Genomic DNA, 19,713 nt, shown 5'->3' with positions numbered 1-19,713 from the left:
AGTGAGTACGCAGGACCTCGATGTTACGTTCCATTCGAACGACTATACGCTGTCCCTTGTCTGGCAATCCGTGCTGCACCGCTGACAAGGAGGAACCACACCGAAAAACTAACCTTCCCGGCCAAACCCGCTCGAACACGGGACTTCCGGTTAGCAAGCCAACCAAGTCTTACTCTTACTCGCTGAGTCACCGCTGGTCCCATTATATACGACCTTATAATTTTTGAAACAACTGTATATATAGAAACCAGTTTTTAAATCAATTTTTAAATCAATTTTTAAATTAATTTCATACTTGGTGCAGAATGAAATGGTGGAAATGTACAATTAGATGGCCTTTAGAAAAATGGATATGTTCACCCGTTTACAACCGGGTAACACGCTGGGTCCTGTTTCTCGAAATCTTAACTAAAGATAAAATCCAAATTTTAGTAGATATTTCAATTTTGATTGGCTTAGCACTAAAATCAGTCTAATATTATCCAATCAAATTACTCAAATTTGGATTGTATCTTAGTTAAAATTTCGTGAAACATGCCCGGCTGGTATTGAAATAATATAAAACAGTCGAAGGGGAATAACTCTAAATATCAGTGCACGAAGAGAGACAGGAGCAGGTTCCATTAATTTTACCAACAAACGTTTTCTTTGCATACAGTTATAAACAGTTGTAGGATTGACAAAAAATATGCCCAGTGACGGGCTCATTAGCCGGTGGTTGACAAAGGCAGCCACATGATGATAGTTAGTATTCGGACACCCTGTTCAAATTACATTTTGTTAAATCCGCCAAAACTCTTCAGTCATATATAAATACAATAGATCTTTACGATAAATAACGAAGCTCTGTGACTTTTATTTATATTCTATTCGGTACAAAATGTTTTACTGTTAACGTGTTCACACGAACTTATATCGGGCAAATCAAGGAATCGAATTGGGTCTGGACAGCGAATTTAAACTAACATGAGTTCTTTTAGGTGTACACCAACTTGTCAGGAACAGGCACACTTTACTTTCAAGCTCAGCCGGCGCCAGACTAGAAGTGAAGTCTGATACCTAAGAGCAGAACTTGAACAATTCCTAAGGTGGTTCTCCACCCACGCTGGGATTCGAACCAGCAATATCTCTACCTGAGAGAATAGTGCCCCATAGCGCTAAACGGCAACGGGCCTTTATACAGTTGCAATAAAATTATGAGAATTTCATAAATTAGGCCAGATCTCTTCCAGAGACTGCCCCCGAGTGATCGTGTACTAATGCACGAAAATGTAATTATTTTAGAACAAAGACTGGTTGCCGTTTCAAAATAATTAATTCCTGAAGATATAAAATATAAATATAACACGTATTAATTTTCAAAAAAATATATTCATTAACTTTAGTTCTATCATACATATAAATATATTTACTAATAAATAATATACCTACTATAGTATATAAAAATAGATTTATAGCAATATTGAAAATAATATTAATGAAGCGAATTCATTGCATTCTACACCATAAGTGCGTTTGGCCTTGACTAATTAATATATTATTTCAAATCTAGAGGTACTGTAAGAAGATAGTGACTATGATTTTGAAATACGTTTATGTGTATATTATTTTGAGATCGAATTCTATGTATATAAACAATGAGACAGCTACATTATCAATAATCCTCATGTCTTATTTGGGAGAATTGTTTTTAGCACCAATGATATTATTTATTAGTCATAGATTCTCAAATAGATAGCACAATCATGATAAGGTAATAATAACAAAATTTAAAGTTTCATCGCGTTCTACATTTAACACTATCTTGCACGTGGCAGATATCATAAATATCTAGTTACATGATCTAAATCCAGTCACAAACATCGCCCACTCATCTAATCTTAATTCATATAATAATTCGTTCCGTATCTTTTTTCAACTTTTTCGGTTATTGTAAATTAAGACACACGTCCCTAATAATGGAAGCAATGCCAAACCAATCAATCTATACGTATTATATATGTTTTCATCTCGTATAATGTAATGTTCGTTTATTAATTGAGACACCATCCTTTTATGTTCCTTAATTAAAGCTATTCACATTTGGTGAGACATCATGCTATATTATTCGTTTATTAATTAATTAATATTAGATTTGGTGAGACACCATGCTGTCATGTTCGTTTATTAAAGTCAATTCATATTTGCCGAGACATCATGCTGCTTGTTTGTTTATTATTTAACGTTAATTCACATTAAGGTGAGGCAAAATGCTGTAATGTCCGTTTATTAATTAACGTTAATTCACACTTGGTGCCAAATCATACTATAATTTTCGTTTATTAATTAAAGTTAATTCACAGGTTTATTCTCCATTCGTAGAATCTCAACAAACAGGGGAAGATAAAGGGCGCTCTTCTTCATTCTTAATTTCAGGGCATCGTAGTCTATTTTGGTTTTAGTAGCTTCTTGTAGAGTGGTATATAGCTGCTGAAAATGTTCCACGCCCAGTTTCCGTTGTAAGTACGTATTAAGTGTGGACAAAGCGGCACTCGAACTCTTCATACCCTGTAACAACGCTTGGTACAACACTCGATTATTCTCATCATTCAGCTGACATTCTATAAATATAATGATAAATTATGTCAAAAATAACGTTCAATGCCATGTCAAGTTCCGTTCGGGCGAGTGGCGTTAAGCTCACTCTTTACACAGGCGCTTTTCCAGCGAGGGGGTGGATAGGTCCAAGGGGTCCGCCCCCGCCCCCGACTGCTCATGCAGAACATATTTTTCTTATCCTGTATATTCACCCAGGCATCTAGGTGCTAACATGAGCTGAAATACCAAACACAAGTTGGTAGAGAAAATAGTTCCTTTTTGATGTATTTTAGAAGGGTGTTGTACCAGGAAACTAAGCCAACTTACCATGTCTCCTGTCAATATCGGGTACAGACAGGCGAGGTCGATCAAGTGGAACCCGGAATGTTGTAGAATCTATATCACTTGATTCACTGCTTCTGGTGGTAGGTTGTGAACTATCTCCTTCTGACTGACCAGGACTAAAAACTTCATCCGAGCACCCTGAATCATTTTGATTACCAGATAGAGGGTTCAGGGGATTCTTGTTGATATTCATGTTACTAATTATGTGCATCCTCTCTCTACTATCTCGGCGTCTTGGTACTGGCGTGTCATTATTAGTGCGCTTCCAGCTTTTATCATTAGATATATTTCTTAAATCTTCCACAGAACCAGTGATTTTCATATTAGATCTATTTCTAGAATTCTGATCCTGTATAGACTTAGATCTGATGTTAGCAGAAATTCCAGATAAAGATTTTGAACGTATTAAGTTCTTCCTCGCCATTAGTTCATGTGCCATTGAAGCAGGGTTTGTCTGAGTAACCTTTTGCGCTTGCTGAGCTTTGACTTGCGGCACCTTTGGTTTCGGGAATAACGTCATAACCGGAGGCGGTCCTGGGTCCTAAAAAGAAAATGAAAGAATACATTTAGGTAGGGTCGTTAACATTCTGAGCACGTCAGCTGTTGATGTCACCACAAAATGAGATTTGAATACCACTTCTTGGTATTTAATGTTCAATATTCTACGATATTGCGAAGTTTATTAACCCCAAATAGATACATTTTGGAGTTCCTTACTACAAATAAACATTTTTAAAAAATGTGTATCAATGTATCAACCGATAACCGAATTTTATCGCTCCAGATTAATACTATAAAATACCTGGTTGCCGACATTTAGTTTCATCCCAGGTTCACAGGAGAAGGCCGCCCTTTGTTTCTTAACAATATCCTTCATATGTGGCGATATGGTCATCAATCGAATCTTCTTAGGATTAGTCACACAGTAACATGTTGCGGAATCTGAGCAGTTCTCTGGTGTTGTCTACGAAAACAAAATATAAAAAAAATATTGCCCAGTCGCTTTGGTACCCTCTTCTGGGCTAAAATTGTCACATTAACCTTTGCTTTGCCCATCAATGCTACAAATTTAACACCCCCTACAGAGAAGTCACATTTAACTAGATCTACTTTGATACATTTAGTGGGCTGTGGTGATATTTGACACAGTTATTTTCATTGCCGGACTCTATATATTTGCCAGCCAATCAACACTTAAAGCAAAAATGTTGGCTCACAAATGTAAGAGTTCATTTGAGGAAGTTCAATTTACTCTTGTACTGGAAGATGTTACCCCATGCCAGAAGCACACAAAGGACAACCAAACTCGAAAACACGTCTAGTAGTTTGGATGGGACGAAAGAATCTTTTGCAGTTGCAATTCGACGAAGAGTAAGCGAAAACGTCACTGTTGGGGCAAACGTTCTCTCATAGCACTTCAATAGTCCGGTTGGTGCTTAAACGTAAGACATTTAAACCGTTTTCATTTCATTTTTTTTGATTGAATATTGACTGCATATATCAAAATCCTCTGTATGTTGCTAAGCCTACGAAATATTGATGGGGGCGTCTCGGAATTATTTTCCTAGTCGAAAGACAGATAGTATATTTGAAGTCAAGAAGATATTGTCTTGTGAATTCTAATAGTATGGAACGTAACATTTTTAAAAATAGAATGGTGTAATTTGCTTACATCAGTTGATGTGTTGTAATTTTTTTGACAAACAGGTGTGCAGCAGGCTTTTAGTTCTTCTTCATCAGCCATCGTCTTGTTATGACTACCATTTGCATCAGTATCTATTATATTCTGATTTTTGTCTAACTGAACTTTATTTTTATCAGCAACCTGTAGAAAAAGTAAAATTTGAATCATTCACGTATCTAAAGAATTTCTGGTGTACCTTTATACTCAGTCAGTAATTGAAATGAACATATAAATCTGTGATAATGGAGTAGCCTCCCTTTTTTGCATTTTTTTTTATAAAGTTCGTCCAGATTTCAAGTTTATGTTGGATAAAAGCGACCATATCTTATCCTCGTCTTTACCAGGGGCATTTTTTTAAGGAATCTGAAGCACTGAGGACATTTGTCTTCAGCAGACCACACTACATGTAAACATGTATACTCAAACATGCCCTGGGTGCGACAAAATGTATGATAGCACCACCTTTGCCGCTGCCAATCGGTAAGAGCGTAGGTAAAGACGCAGTAAAATCAACGCAAAGCAGAAAGTGTAAACACAAGGTGTCGCAAAAAATATTATTTGTAATGCACATTTTTAAGCTGAAAATTATTGTTACCTCCTTCAACTGTTCATTATCAACAGCGTCACTATCATTATTGTTGATTTCAGCTGGCGATTCATTTGGTCGTTTCTTTTCGATGTCTTCATTTTTCTCTACGGGTATTTTCCTGGATGCTTCACTGGGATTTGGTGTGGACACCTGATATTTCCTCTCCATAATAAGACGTTGAAGATTTTGGGTATACTGTAGAACATAAATCTGTATGGCTGGTATTGATAGAATCTGTTCCGCTGTTGGACGACTGTCTGCATGTGTCCTCAATAATACTGACACTAAGTCTTCTAACAATGGCCCATAATGCCTGTAGAGTTAATACAACCATTAGGACATTGACTGTTAGCTGTATGAACTCGTCTAGTATATAGTGGCAAACTATGTAGTTTACATAATATATGAATAAATTAAAATAAATTTTAATCTAAGACTTATTAGATTGGATTTAAAAAAAATATCCCATGACTCATACTTACATCAATGGTTACAAACATTATCAACTTATTAACCATTGCTACACTTATTTACTTTTATTTTCTAATTAGAATTAAAAGTCAGCATGAAAGAAGACTTGGGTGAATTTTTCTCCGCTACTTAGTGTATTTTCCTGCAGAAATTCCTATTATTAGTTATTCGAGGAGGGCTCCTATCCACGATTAGCGTTTGAAAAAGAGTGATTTTAGCTATTTCCCTGTGTGAGTCGATTTTCAAAGCTAAGTTTACAAGAAACCGACAAAGATACGCCTTTTAATAATGTTTGTTCAAACAATACCCATTGATGCATTATATATGTGATAAGTAAACACTTCTAATACAGTGTAGTAAAATTTCTACACTATCGAAATAATGATATTTTTTGAACAAGTATCAAATTTGGGCATTTAAGGCACTCCATACATAGTTGACGGTACTTTTTCTGTAAAATGTGATGGTAAATTCTTAATCTATATAACATTCTCTTACAAACCCCATAATTTCAGGAATATAAACTGACTAGAAGGAATAAAATCAGATCACAAAAATTGAGTCATATAACAGTAGTTTCAAACCTTGCGAAAGGGTACTCTTATTCAAATGGTCACATCTCAGTCAGTATTAATGCTAGAGTCATATAACTTTTTCATAAGACTGTATGTACTGTTACATATATCTTTGTCATAATTTTCTGAGGGGAGTCACTTTACAACTTTCTGATAATTTGGTCCACCTGACATGGAATGACCCTTAACATGAAATAGGCTTAAAATAAATACAAACTAAAGTCGGCAAGTTCACGAACTCAGTAGATCAGTGAAAACAGTCGTTTACAATCTGATGTAGCAGTGGTTACGTTAATGAACATATGATGCTCATAACCACTGCTTTAGAAATAAATATGCCCATGAATTTAGTTAAAGGTAATCTCGAGTTAAACACTATCCTTTTAGATGCTGTTAGATGTAAATGGGGAAACTATATTTAAAGAGTAACGAATAAATTCTAATTACGACAATGATGCAGCGAATATAATTGGGGATCAAATTGAAATCGAACGAGGGTACTGTACGGTGCAGTTTTCAAAAATTAGAGAAAGGTACTTATGGAATAAGAATATTTTAAACAATGTAATTGAAAAAGTTCTTACCGTGGAATGGGTTCAAAACTACCAGAAAGTATGGTCATCACCTGTGACGTAAAATCCGCAGCACGAAATGGAACCCGTAAACAACACAACTCATACAGAATACAACCTAACGCCCATATATCACTCTTGTGATTATATCTTGTATAAGGATAAGGATCAATCATAAACGTTTTATCAGAATATTCATCGGAGGAGGGGGGGGGGGCTGTCTATATGATTGCGCTGTGTGGTCATCATAGCCGTGGTTGTCATACCACAAATAGACACCACGTTCTGGTGGAGCGGGATTGTCAAGTTGTACGACACTGCCCTCTTCACAAAAATGTACCGTTTCGAACCCCGATGTAGACGAAAGTCAAAATCGACATTTTAAGCCCAACTCTTGATTTTCAGAGGTCTATCGTGTAAATATTGACGACATTCCATGTATGTAAAAGAAATTTTGGTAGTTGCTATTCGAAAAACACAAATAGGCGGAAACGTAGCTGTTCTGGCAAATTTCTCCCAACTGTATTGCACATGACAATGTAATCCTAAAAATGAAAATCATATGTTAGTCTCAAAATTTATTGTGTTGACGTGGAAAAATACGTCTTACACGCCAAGGGAAATAACTCCCTCGGAAAGTTAGGGATTGAGACTACTAATTGAAATACAATAAGGGTTAACGTCTTGTCTGTGTTATCATACCAGGTATTGAAACGGATGTCGGTTAATGACGACGTCCTGCACTATTGACAACTGAAAACCTAGTTGTAAATTCCCGACAACTTCCTCGACAAACACTATGATTTCTTGGCCAGCAAGATAGAACCATAATAAGCCAGTAAACGACGAGACCCTCACCCCTTACTCTGTATATACAACCCGTCAACATTATCAACTTCCAAAATTATTGGTGACCTTTAAAAAAAATAATCAGTGGACATCTTTATTTTCCAATATATGGTCAACTGCGGTAAGTCTCCTTAAAATTGTTTTCTAGTAATACTAACAGGCAATTTAAACACTTGACATTGTATTAATTTGTTTTGTATGTAAAGGCATATTCTGCGGAGAAGGGTGGTGTGGTTAGTTCTTCTTTGGCGTTTACTGACTAATGTTCATAGGAAGCACGATTTTATTTACCCATCTGAATAAATATGTACACATTAGGAAAGGATACGGCTGGTTTTGACAGATTTCTGGACTCAGATAGTATGGAGTACCAATAACTGTCATCGCAAAATCGGATTTATCATTTAATAGCCTGGCGATACCAAAATCTCCTAGCTTCAATACATCACCTTTTGTCACAAATATATTCTGTGGTTTTAAATCTTTAAACAAAAAAAATAAACAACACTTTATTTAAACCAGTCAGTCTTTCCGTAACAATCAAACTGCTGCACCCCCGCTCCATCACTAATTCGGGCTATCTGGTATCTAAAGGGCTAAAAATTATTAAACACACTTATGTATATATAGTAAACTTCATGAACTATGTTGTCTCCAGACTTTTTGTTCCGCTACACCCATATCTAGGTTTTAGAGTTTGACCCGTTACAAGTGCACACTGTTATTATCATTATATTTAAGTGAAATGGAATGCCCTGTTGGTGCAGGGAAGTAGACGTTAAACCTCATTTCATTGATTCAATGGAAATGGATTGTAGGTATTTGCCAATTCTCTTACCTCTGTGAAGTATATTTTGGGAATGGATATACGCCAAGGCCATGTTAATCTGAACAAACCATGTTAATATTAGATCTTCTTTAAAATGCGTGCCTTTTTGGTCGTCTATTTTTTTACTCAGATCTCCTGAAAAAGAAAAGAATCAAATTATTTCGTGTTTTATAGTTCAAAATACCGTTTTATTTGTTTGTTCTACACTAGGATCTGGAAGAGTTGTTATATAACTTGAGTTCTGGATGGCGTGAGGAATTAGCAAATGAAACCATCTGTTACGGCGACTTCTTGGCGTGCGATGCACGGAACTGTGGGTAAACCACTAGAAACGTCAACACTGATTGATTAATCAATGTCTGACGTCATAGGGTCAGAAGAAGCTTGTACAATTCCTGACGTGACCTTTCAGTACAACTGGTCAGATCTTCATGTAGTGTAGGCCATCGAAAATATAAAAAGACGAAACGAAATATAGATCTGTATTTTAATCAGATTGGAAAATAATATAATTAACTCCATTTCGCAAAAGTATGCATTTCTGGGCAGTTCTATTTTGAGGTGTGGTATTAATAATTTTATTATTAATTCAAAATGAACGACCGAAAAGAATGAACGACCGAAAAAAACGATCGAAAAGAATGAACACGCATCATCGATGACATAAATTGTAAATTATATATATATATATATAAAAAAATCAATACAAACTCTTTTTATTTCAAGCAAAGGCCATACTATGTTTTATATTCTTTTTGTGTTGTATGGTCGATGGCAAGGGTTACACAAAAATGATATTCTTTCAAGAGAAGCTATGATGTGAATTGCAACGTAACGTGACCTTTAATTAGGTTTGGTCATGAATAAGCCCCGGTTGTATTTTTCTGTATGAGTATCGATTATTCAAAATATACAAACAATTACCATTGAATATCTAGCTACATGAAGCTTTCACCTTTTTTCTAAACATAGATTTCTAATTTTCTTGTCAAATTACCACATACAACAATATTACCCTTATAAGAATCAATGCAGAATAAGGTCATCGGTTATTAAGGACATTTTTATATAAAGAACACACAACAAAAAATGAGTTTCATAGAAATAAAACGTCAAGATTTCTTCTTAAGGAAATGTTCCTGTATTACGTACTTGTAATAACGCAACACATAAAGGGTTAGCTGTGTGGGCACTTTATGTTTTGGAGTATTCTTAACAACACTTACTCATGTTTATATTAGCATTAAAGATAACTTTCTTCGAGAATGGTGAACTATAATACATAACCGCTGATTGGAATGGCGTTTATCTCCTCGGCAACAAGATGACATGGTTATTTCCATTGTGCGCGTGCAATGCGAGGTAATTTTGAGTCATTCTCCTTAGATTTTTAATTGCCAGGTGTTCTTTTATGTACATGCCAAAGTGTAAAACGGAACACCCGGGGGACTAGGTACAACGTCCATGAACAGCAGAAAAACAATTGCCTAAAAACGCCCACAAATTAATCAAGAAATTTTAACTCTGTGAATAAAAGATCTCCAGTGATGCCAGGCAATTTCAAGGTAATTTGTTTGATAAAAGCAAGAGACTTTTGGTCGAAACATCGCCCAGTAATAAATAATAATTGGATTCCATACAACTGAGTCCAGATATAAAAGTAAGAATGAATGGCCGAACAGGTAACTTAATTAGGCACCAAAAACGTATCGTTAATTAACGACATTTGAAAGTCATAATTTCCAGCGCATACATGGATATATCGACTATGAATGTGGCTTCCCGTGTTATACTTTCAAAAGTATAAGGTTTAAAATAAATGTTTCGACGAAACCAGCCTACCAACCAACGTGAGCCGACGTAATGTTTTTTTTTAAATGGCAGTCTAGAAAACATAATTATCATATTCCATGTCAGCGGAGAAAAGACTGATAATCGTCGCAAATTTTCAGTACCATACCTCCATGGCAGTCACTAATACTAGCGTCTCTTTAAAATTACTCTTTCCTTGGGAGTAAACCACAAATATGTCGCAAAGTAGGGACTCTTTATAGGATTGTTAATTGCGATTACAAATCAATGCTTGGTTGTTTGTTGTGCAAACGTGTAAAATACACACAAAACCTTTAAAAAAAGAAATTGTTTTACATGACGTTTTGACAAGAGAAGATCCAATTGAAATCTAAGTTTAGAATTATTTAAACAAATACTTTCATAGGTTAGAGATCAAGTTCTTGTTACGTTCTCGTTGTAGTTGTAGATAACAAATTACCATTAAAAATCTGATTGCATATCGGAGCAATAAATACATCTGGTATGTGTCATGTACGGGGCCATTTACGGTTACACTCGATATCATTAATTTAGACTTAGATGGAAAATTCAGATGGGTGGTGAAATGAAACGAAATGGTAACGCTCTAATCTTTACACCAACTATGGTAATTAAGACGAAGTGTGGTTCAACGTCTTACTTTTCTGCCCCGATTGGGCTAATAAAGACGAACATACGCCATGTAGTTTTTGCTATGAGGTTTCCACCCACTCTCCATTAATTCCAACTGTCAAGGCCTACACGGGATTTAGGATTACCATGTCCTCCGTCCTGTGCTACGGACAATGGGAAATCAGGTTGCAACCAAACGATGTAGATTACTGAATCACCGGGGTCGAACCTCTGACCCCCAGGGGCGGGAAATCTCAATTTTGAAATGGGTCAATTATATTTAGCTAATAATATTGGGTTAAATGGATTATAAAGGACCACATGTGGTAAGAACTACTAAACGAACTGTTGCACGGTCAGGTCAACTGTCATTTCGTGCAACGATTTAAAAGGACAATAACACTCTTGCTGGCTTGACAGTTCCAGAAAATAAATAATAGCGTTATTCTAAGTACTAGATGTTTAAGTGTCCTACCTGTTGTGTAAATTATCCATTACATCCTATTTTACTTGTCCAGAGGGTTCGAAAATATTTTTAAATCCAAGTCACATTTGAAAAGGTTTACGTTAGGCTTTTCAAATCATTTAGTTGAATTTTTCAAATTTTTTAAATTAGGTGTGTTAAGATGAAATTTGTATCACCAATTAATTGGAATATTGTAAAATAGTACAAAACCTTTAAAAAAAGAAATTGTTTTACATGACGTTTTGACAAGAGAAGATCCAATTGAAATCTAAGTTTAGAATTATTTAAACAAATACTTTCATAGGTTAGAGATCAAGTTCTTGTTACGTTCTCGTTGTAGTTGTAGATAACAAATTACCATTAAAAATCTGATTGCATATCGGAGCAATAAATACATCTGGTATGTGTCATGTACGGGGCCATTTACGGTTACACTCGATATCATTAATTTAGACTTAGATGGAAAATTCAGATGGGTGGTGAAATGAAACGAAATGGTAACGCTCTAATCTTTACACCAACTATGGTAATTAAGACGAAGTGTGGTTCAACGTCTTACTTTTCTGCCCCGATTGGGCTAATAAAGACGAACATACGCCATGTAGTTTTTGCTATGAGGTTTCCACCCACTCTCCATTAATTCCAACTGTCAAGGCCTACACGGGATTTAGGATTACCATGTCCTCCGTCCTGTGCTACGGACAATGGGAAATCAGGTTGCAACCAAACGATGTAGATTACTGAATCACCGGGGTCGAACCTCTGACCCCCAGGGGCGGGAAATCTCAATTTTGAAATGGGTCAATTATATTTAGCTAATAATATTGGGTTAAATGGATTATAAAGGACCACATGTGGTAAGAACTACTAAACGAACTGTTGCACGGTCAGGTCAACTGTCATTTCGTGCAACGATTTAAAAGGACAATAACACTCTTGCTGGCTTGACAGTTCCAGAAAATAAATAATAGCGTTATTCTAAGTACTAGATGTTTAAGTGTCCTACCTGTTGTGTAAATTATCCATTACATCCTATTTTACTTGTCCAGAGGGTTCGAAAATATTTTTAAATCCAAGTCACATTTGAAAAGGTTTACGTTAGGCTTTTCAAATCATTTAGTTGAATTTTTCAAATTTTTTAAATTAGGTGTGTTAAGATGAAATTTGTATCACCAATTAATTGGAATATTGTAAAATAGTACAATTTGTTGACCAGAATAAAGATTGGGACATATTATTCAGTTACAACAAGAGTGGTATTGAGCCTTTAAGTTAGCACCTTCATGCGTTGGATATTTCAAATATCAGCTGTGTTGAATTCTGATGAGATGACCACTGCTATATACTAGACTGCTCAGATACAACATTCGGATCTATACTAGAAACAACAGAAAAATACTAAATAATTACCCGATTCAGCATATTCCATTGCTATAAATAAACAACCATCATCAATGAAGGCTCCCAAATATCGTATGATATTCTCATGTCGACATCTGGCCAATACTGTCACTTCAATTATAGCTTGATCTATACCTTTCTTAGTCATATCACTCACTTTGATCTCTTTTAAAACACATTTCTTACGACTAGATTTTATATTTGCTAGCCATGCCGTACCAAACGTTCCTGAGCCTAACACTTGAAGTTTTTCGTATTCCCCCGCCATCATTACTACTGATATCGTACAAACTCTCGCTTTGTCAAAAGATGTGTGTTGAGCAGGTCTCACTTGATTGTTGTACTCACATTACTCATGTTTAATTTGCTATAAAAACACACTGCTTATGTCTGGATGATACCGTATATAACTATATCATTTTGTCCAGTCGCTTTCTTGAATGAAGAGATACTTCCACGCCTATTTCAGAAGAAAAACACTCAACCATAGAATTTCAACAATTAATTTACAAAACGAATACGTGTGACTTAACAGAAAGATTCAGTTGCAGACGGAAGATTGGAGGTTTGTGGGTTGAAACGAGCTGCGAATCATTGATCTTGGTTTATGGGACCATCCACATTTCGCGTAGTTTCGACAGCTCGCTTGTGCGTGACAAGGATTAGGATCGCCTGCCCAACCTCGTGGGTTTCCCCGACCGTAAGCGAATTATTGAAATAAAATTGAACCATGTTAGAAGCGAATTTGTGCCGAGTGGACGTTAAACCCCATCGCTCTCTCTCTCTCTCTCTCTCCACATAAAGGATTAGTGACAAAGGCCATTAATGGGTCAATTAATTAATTTACAAAACGAATACGTGTGACCTAACAGAAAGATTCAGTTGCAGACGGAAGATTGGAGGTTTGTGGGTTGAAACGAGCTGCGAATAACTGATCTTGGTTTATGGGACCATCCACATTTCGCGTAGTTTCGACAAGGATTAGGATCGCCTGCCCAACCTCGTGGGTTTCCCCGACTGTAAGCAAATTATTGAAATAAAATTGAACCATGTTAGAAGCGAATTTGTGCCGAGTGGACGTTAAACCCCATCGCTCTCTCTCTCTCCCTCTCTCCCTCTCTCTCCACATAAAGGATTAGTGTCAAAGGCCATTAATGGGTCAATGACATAATGAAATTTTTGGATGTTAAACCAGTAAATTCTGAATCACTTCTACATACACCAGGAATGACATTATATTCTGTGTTTTCGACATTCATAATTCAAGACGTGTAAAAATTGGTTTAGTTTTCAATCAGATAATTTTGCAAGCAACTGTAAGAATAAGTGTCTGCACATCATCCAGCGCGATGGTAGTCAAAAACACGCGAAATCGAATTCGATAACTGAAATGTCAATAAGCTGTTGCCGTGCAAGATACGCCCACATTTTGCAAGAGATGGACAGAGAACAAGCTAAAAAACAAAGGACGATTTTTTGTACATTCAGGAAGTTACGATCCGATATGTACGAATATCGAAAGGAACCGAGATCGTTGGGATATAAACATATATTTTTAGTTTAATCAAAATCGGATAAAAATTGTGACCTTTAGAGGGTCCATACCTTGGTATTACATACTTCTACACTATTTTGTTGGGCAGTTTCGGTCGGTCCGATTTTCACGAAATTTGAACTCAACCATCATTAGAGTGAAATGGTGATATATTTAAAATCGGATAAAATGTGTGACTTCTAGAGGGTTCACAGGCAAAAATTGTGATATTTTCGTACATTCAGGAGCCACAATTCAGGCAGTTACAGTCCGATATCCGCGAATATCGAAAGGAACATATATTTTAAGTCTCATCAAAAATCTATCAAATTTTTGATCTCTAGAGGGACCACAAACCTTGTTATTTTATACTTTAACAGGGAGCGGCCATTTTGTTAAATTTTCATGAAATTTGAATTCAACTGTCATTAGGTTGTAACGGTGATATATTCGAACGGTTGTTTAAATCGGATACGAATTGTGAACTCTAGAGGGACCACAAGCTAAAAACGTGATTTTTCGTACAATCAGGGGGCATAATCCAGGAAGTTACTTTCGGATATGCGCGAATATTGAAAGGAACCGAGAGATCGTTGAGTTAGAAATACACATTTCAAGTTTCATTAAAATCGGTATGGTTCAATCCTACCAAAATATCTGAAATACTTGAAAGGGCTACACAGTTACATTTGATGGCAAATCATAAATGGAGATTATGATGAAAGAGATTAATAAAGTCGTCCTTAAATTGGGAGGAGCCTTTAAGAATAACAATATCACCACATAAGAGTATAACTGAATTCACATAACTGAACACCGCGCCACACAGAAACCACCAAATGCAGTGACTAAAAGTAGAGGCTCCGCTATAAGTATTGCTTTAACGACAATGGCTATGGATACCACACATTACATACTTGTAACATTACTATCAAATGTATATAGTGAATACAACGTGTATAGTGAATTCTAGCTGGTACTAGTGGGGTGCGAGGTTTCTTTTATTCGGCATGCTCTGGAAATGACTGAATAGCAACCAATTGGACGATTATTGCTATATGGTTACAGCACAGCAGGATATTTGTCAATCAAATTTTCAAAAGCATTATTCTTTCAAGCATTTGTAAACAAGCAGTAGAATGTTTGATTTAGATGGGGAACATATGGCGTTTCGTAGCAGTAACAGGAAAAAAGGCTGTTCAGCAGAAATTGATCCCCATAAAATAGAAGGATCTATGAAAATAGTACGACTAGTCACGCGAATGCCACAATCACTAGAACATGGCGTTGAAACTGGGGTTACCGAAGGCATAAAAGGATAAATCAAGACGAAAGATAACGGAAGACTAGTCCTGTTTATGGGGCGGTGGATCAAAATATAACAGTTGAGATTTCATTTATGAATTTGGTAGTATACTCGGCAGTGATATTTCGATTATGGATATAATATTGTTAGTAAAATGATAATATATCTCAGAAACAACTTTTAATTAGATACCTTATTATGGTTTGGTCGTTATATTCTTTGTGTACAAATGTTGACGTGTAAAAATGTATGCTAGAAGGATGTTAGTCAACATTTTATTAATCCCTTCTAATCTTTTATTTATTTGCAGACATATAATGTAAAAATATTAAAATTCTTAATTGTTACACAACCATCTTAAATTACACGCCATATAATAAAATATGATTGTAAATATAATTGAACATACGGAACAAAGTATCTGGTATTGATATACCACAATGGTTAAATTCTCTGCTAATTATCCGCTATTTCTACGATAATAAATACATGCGGTATCCATGCAAGATACGTCCACATTCTGCACAAGATGGATGGACAACAAGGGAAATCGGTAGATCCCATTGTCTCAATACTTCACATATTCAGGTTTTCGGCAAATGGGGATAACGTCGGAGCTGGAAGAATGTGGAATGCTGAATATGGATATGTTTCATCCTATCACGTCGGAACGGAAACATGTGGAACGCTGAATATGGATAGGTTTCATCCTATCATGAACTCAATGTCTCACACCAAAATTGAAAAAAAAATCCGTTAGTGCAGCCACTATTGTGTTTACTACCCCCAATAAATAACACCAAAATTTTTAAAAAATAAGTTAAAACTGTTGTCTCTATGATTTCGGCAAAGGGGAGCTCTGAAAATCGATAGGGTATGTCTAGAGGGGTACACTGGTCTGCCGCTATAAAAATGTTATAATTATGGATATCAAAACAAACAGCAGGTATAATGGCTGATGTGTATCACGACATTTTCACCCGACACCATTGTCGTGTTAAAATGTCGTGATGTGTGGTTGTCAGGTTGTCGGCCATTTCATCTCAATATACAATGTGATTATGTACATCGATTCCGGTGCTGGTCAAGAAAGTTCCCCGGGATTTTGCAGCGTATGACGAAGGGCCTGGCAAACAACAGTGTCTAGTTGTGTAGATGGGACAAAAACACAAGCCACTGTGTAAACATTCGCGTGCACATAAAAGAACTCTACACAGGAGGAATTCGATGGAGAAATGCCACTGTCCCTAGAAAATTTCCGCCATAGACTTCTGCATCGCGTGACCTTGTATGTAATTTTCGTACTATTAGGGGCAAATAATTTAAGAGCTTACGGTCCGATATATTCTTAAACAAACTCATCGGAGATATTTGGGATATTAACATATATTTTATGTTTCATCAAGGTCGGATGAAATTTGTGACCTCTGGACTTCCTACAAAAATACAGACGTCCAGGTCTAGATGGTCCACAACTTAAGTAGATGCCCTACATGATTTACCACCTAATGGGTGGCTTATGTCGACTTCGAAACTCAAAGTAACTAGTTGCTTATGTCGATTATGTCAGCATCTGAATTCGGGGCGCTCATATCGACTCGGAACTGACTACACTTAACATGTGACTGTTAATTTCTTCATCACGTGATCAACAAAATGGCGAAAACCATAAAAGAAGCAACCCAAAGACATGGTCGGTCTTGCCACAATTATAATAATATAATATTGTCGTCACCATCAACATTTGAAAACTGGGTGTCTTCGTTCGCTTCAATTTTGCATATTTATAGTCTCGTGACACGTTTCTTATCACGTGGGGGATTGGATGGCCGAATGGTTAGCACGTGCGCGCTGTATCATAAGACCTGTCATTGAATAACTGGCGTGGTTTCGAATCCCCGGTTGTACGTGAAAAGGAATAGGTGCGCCTGTCCAACCACGTGGTTTTTCTCCGGGTCCTCCGATTTCCTTCCACTGCTAAAGACCCCTACGCGCAAGCGAATTATTGAAATGAGATTGAACCATGTTAGTCCTGAAATGATCTAGTTTGTGTCTAGTGGACGTTAAACCCCATTTCTCTCTCTTTCTTATCACGTGGTGTTATTTCCATGGAAACAAGCTAACACCAGTTGTAAGAACTTTCATGTCGACTGCAACTAGTTGCCGCGAGTGGCAGAAGTCAAACATGTGCAACTGACCTCATCTAGTTGCCTTGAGTTGTAAGAGGTGCTTGGGTCGACTTTCCTCATTTGCTGAAACGACACTTGCAAAGTCAACATAATAATGTTGGGCGCATGAAAAACCTACATTACATCACTTGAACACAGGCCATCATCAATTTTCTCAGTTGGCATTATTCAGTTTTTCTATACCTTCCACTTTTGAGACGGAAGGATAACATAATTTGAGATGTTGGTTAATGATGGGCGCAGTGGCGGCGCCAAGCCCCCCCCCCCATAAATCTGGTCTGACCCCCCTCCTCCTCCCCAATAATTTTAGAAAATAAAAATAAAGTATTTGTGATACGTTTCGGTAATCAATACCTTCTACGGGGATTAAATTCCACATCCCCACTCAGTCATAGACTTGCATGTTGTAGAGTCCGAGTGATTTCTTACCAAGCCCATCCTGCTATAAACCTACTATAAACAATAACACGTGAACCACTTGAGAAGTGGTTTTTTTTATGATCTTCAAAGTTTTGGAATATAGGTCAAGGCGGCGAGAATATGCATTCAGTTGATACACTCACTCCGTTCGTTTGACACCACCATCTCTGTTCGGATAAGCTGGTGATTTGGCGACGAACTGTATCTGGTCGGCTCTGTTTATCTCGACGACCAGTGTCTGAAATGCTGCCAGGCTGCATTTCCGGCTGTCTATTTCAAGAAATATCGTGGCGAAAATATTCATCCACTTTGAGTCACTCGCTCCTTTCGCTTGACACTCTCCTGTCTGGTCGGATAAACTATTGATTTGGCGACAGGCGGTATCTGGTAAGCTCTATCTATCTCGACGATCAATGCCTGAAATACTGCCAGTCTGCATTTCGGGCAGTCTACATTTCAAATTTTCGGAGGCTTCGTTCATTTGACACTTTCCTCTCTGGGGTCGGATAGACTTGTGATCAGACGACAGACGGCATCTGATCAGCTCTATTTATCTCTACAATCGGTGCCCTGACAATATTTCAAAATTTTCTTGGGGAGGTCCCCAATACCCCCACAAGGACTTGCTACTTTGGCGCTCATAAGGGGACTTCCTTGAGGTTCGCAAGTCCGTTCGTTTGACCGGCGAGGGACGGTATCTGGTTAGATCTATTTACATCGACGATTGGTGCCTGACTGAATACTGTCAGACAGAATTTCCGGCAGTCTATTTTTCAAAAATTTCTTGGGAAGGTCCACCATTTGTCGCTCGTGATTGGGCTTTGTCGAGGTTCGCAAGTCCGTTCGTTTGACACTTAACCTCAACGATCAGTGCCTGAAATATTGCCAGGATGCATTTCCGGCAGCCTGTTTTTCAAAATTGTTTGGAGGAGATCCCCCACCCCTAGTTGAAGCTCGTGCCTTTGCCCCTTTAACCTTGGACTTTGCCCAGCTTTGCCCCTCCAACTACCGACGGCTGGCCCCGCCACCGGATGGGCAGACAGATACATATTTACCAGTATGTTGCGTCATTTGAGTTTCCATGGTTTTCGACGAGAATCAACATTAACGTCAGTTGGGAAATAAATATATGGTGACCCGTGGGCATCTCATCGTTAGAATAGAATAGTGTTGAGCTTAGGTAAATGTTTCTATATTAGTTGGGGGTATTACTATACATCAGCCTATTGTCAAATATTACAACGTGAACAGAACTAGTTGTTGTTGGTCTTTGAAGTCATGAACATCGATCTATTTTGATCTAGTATGCATGAAATGAATTCACTGATCATGGTTATAGCCCTGCAACAACGACCTTTCAGACAAAAAATAACCTAAGACTACCATTCTAGGCGTATTAATATACTTTCAATCCTTTTATTAGTATTGTTTGAACTAAAGTACAAACGTAAAGGTGGTGTT

The 19,713-nt window shown here is 37.1% G+C and overlaps 1 protein-coding gene across 1 annotated transcript; it reads right to left on the bottom strand.

Annotated features, from left to right (window-relative positions):
* Positions 1 to 1,462: 1,462 nt before the first annotated feature.
* Positions 1,463 to 13,110, bottom strand: LOC126824609 (probable serine/threonine-protein kinase nek3). Its single transcript, XM_050553871.1, has 9 exons — positions 12,813 to 13,110; positions 8,501 to 8,626; positions 7,991 to 8,144; positions 6,826 to 6,963; positions 5,202 to 5,508; positions 4,595 to 4,747; positions 3,725 to 3,886; positions 2,905 to 3,463; positions 1,463 to 2,600 (listed from the first exon to the last, which is right to left on the bottom strand). The coding sequence occupies exons 1-9, from the start codon at positions 13,072 to 13,074 to the stop codon at positions 2,332 to 2,334; spliced, it is 2,130 nt and encodes a 709-aa protein (XP_050409828.1). The 5' UTR covers positions 13,075 to 13,110; the 3' UTR covers positions 1,463 to 2,331.
* Positions 13,111 to 19,713: the final 6,603 nt, after the last annotated feature.

This window comes from Patella vulgata, chromosome 6 (assembly GCF_932274485.2).
Source record: "Patella vulgata chromosome 6, xgPatVulg1.2, whole genome shotgun sequence".
NCBI classification, from domain to species: Eukaryota; Metazoa; Mollusca; class Gastropoda; family Patellidae; genus Patella; species Patella vulgata.
This window is presented reverse-complemented; position numbering and strand designations above follow the sequence as displayed.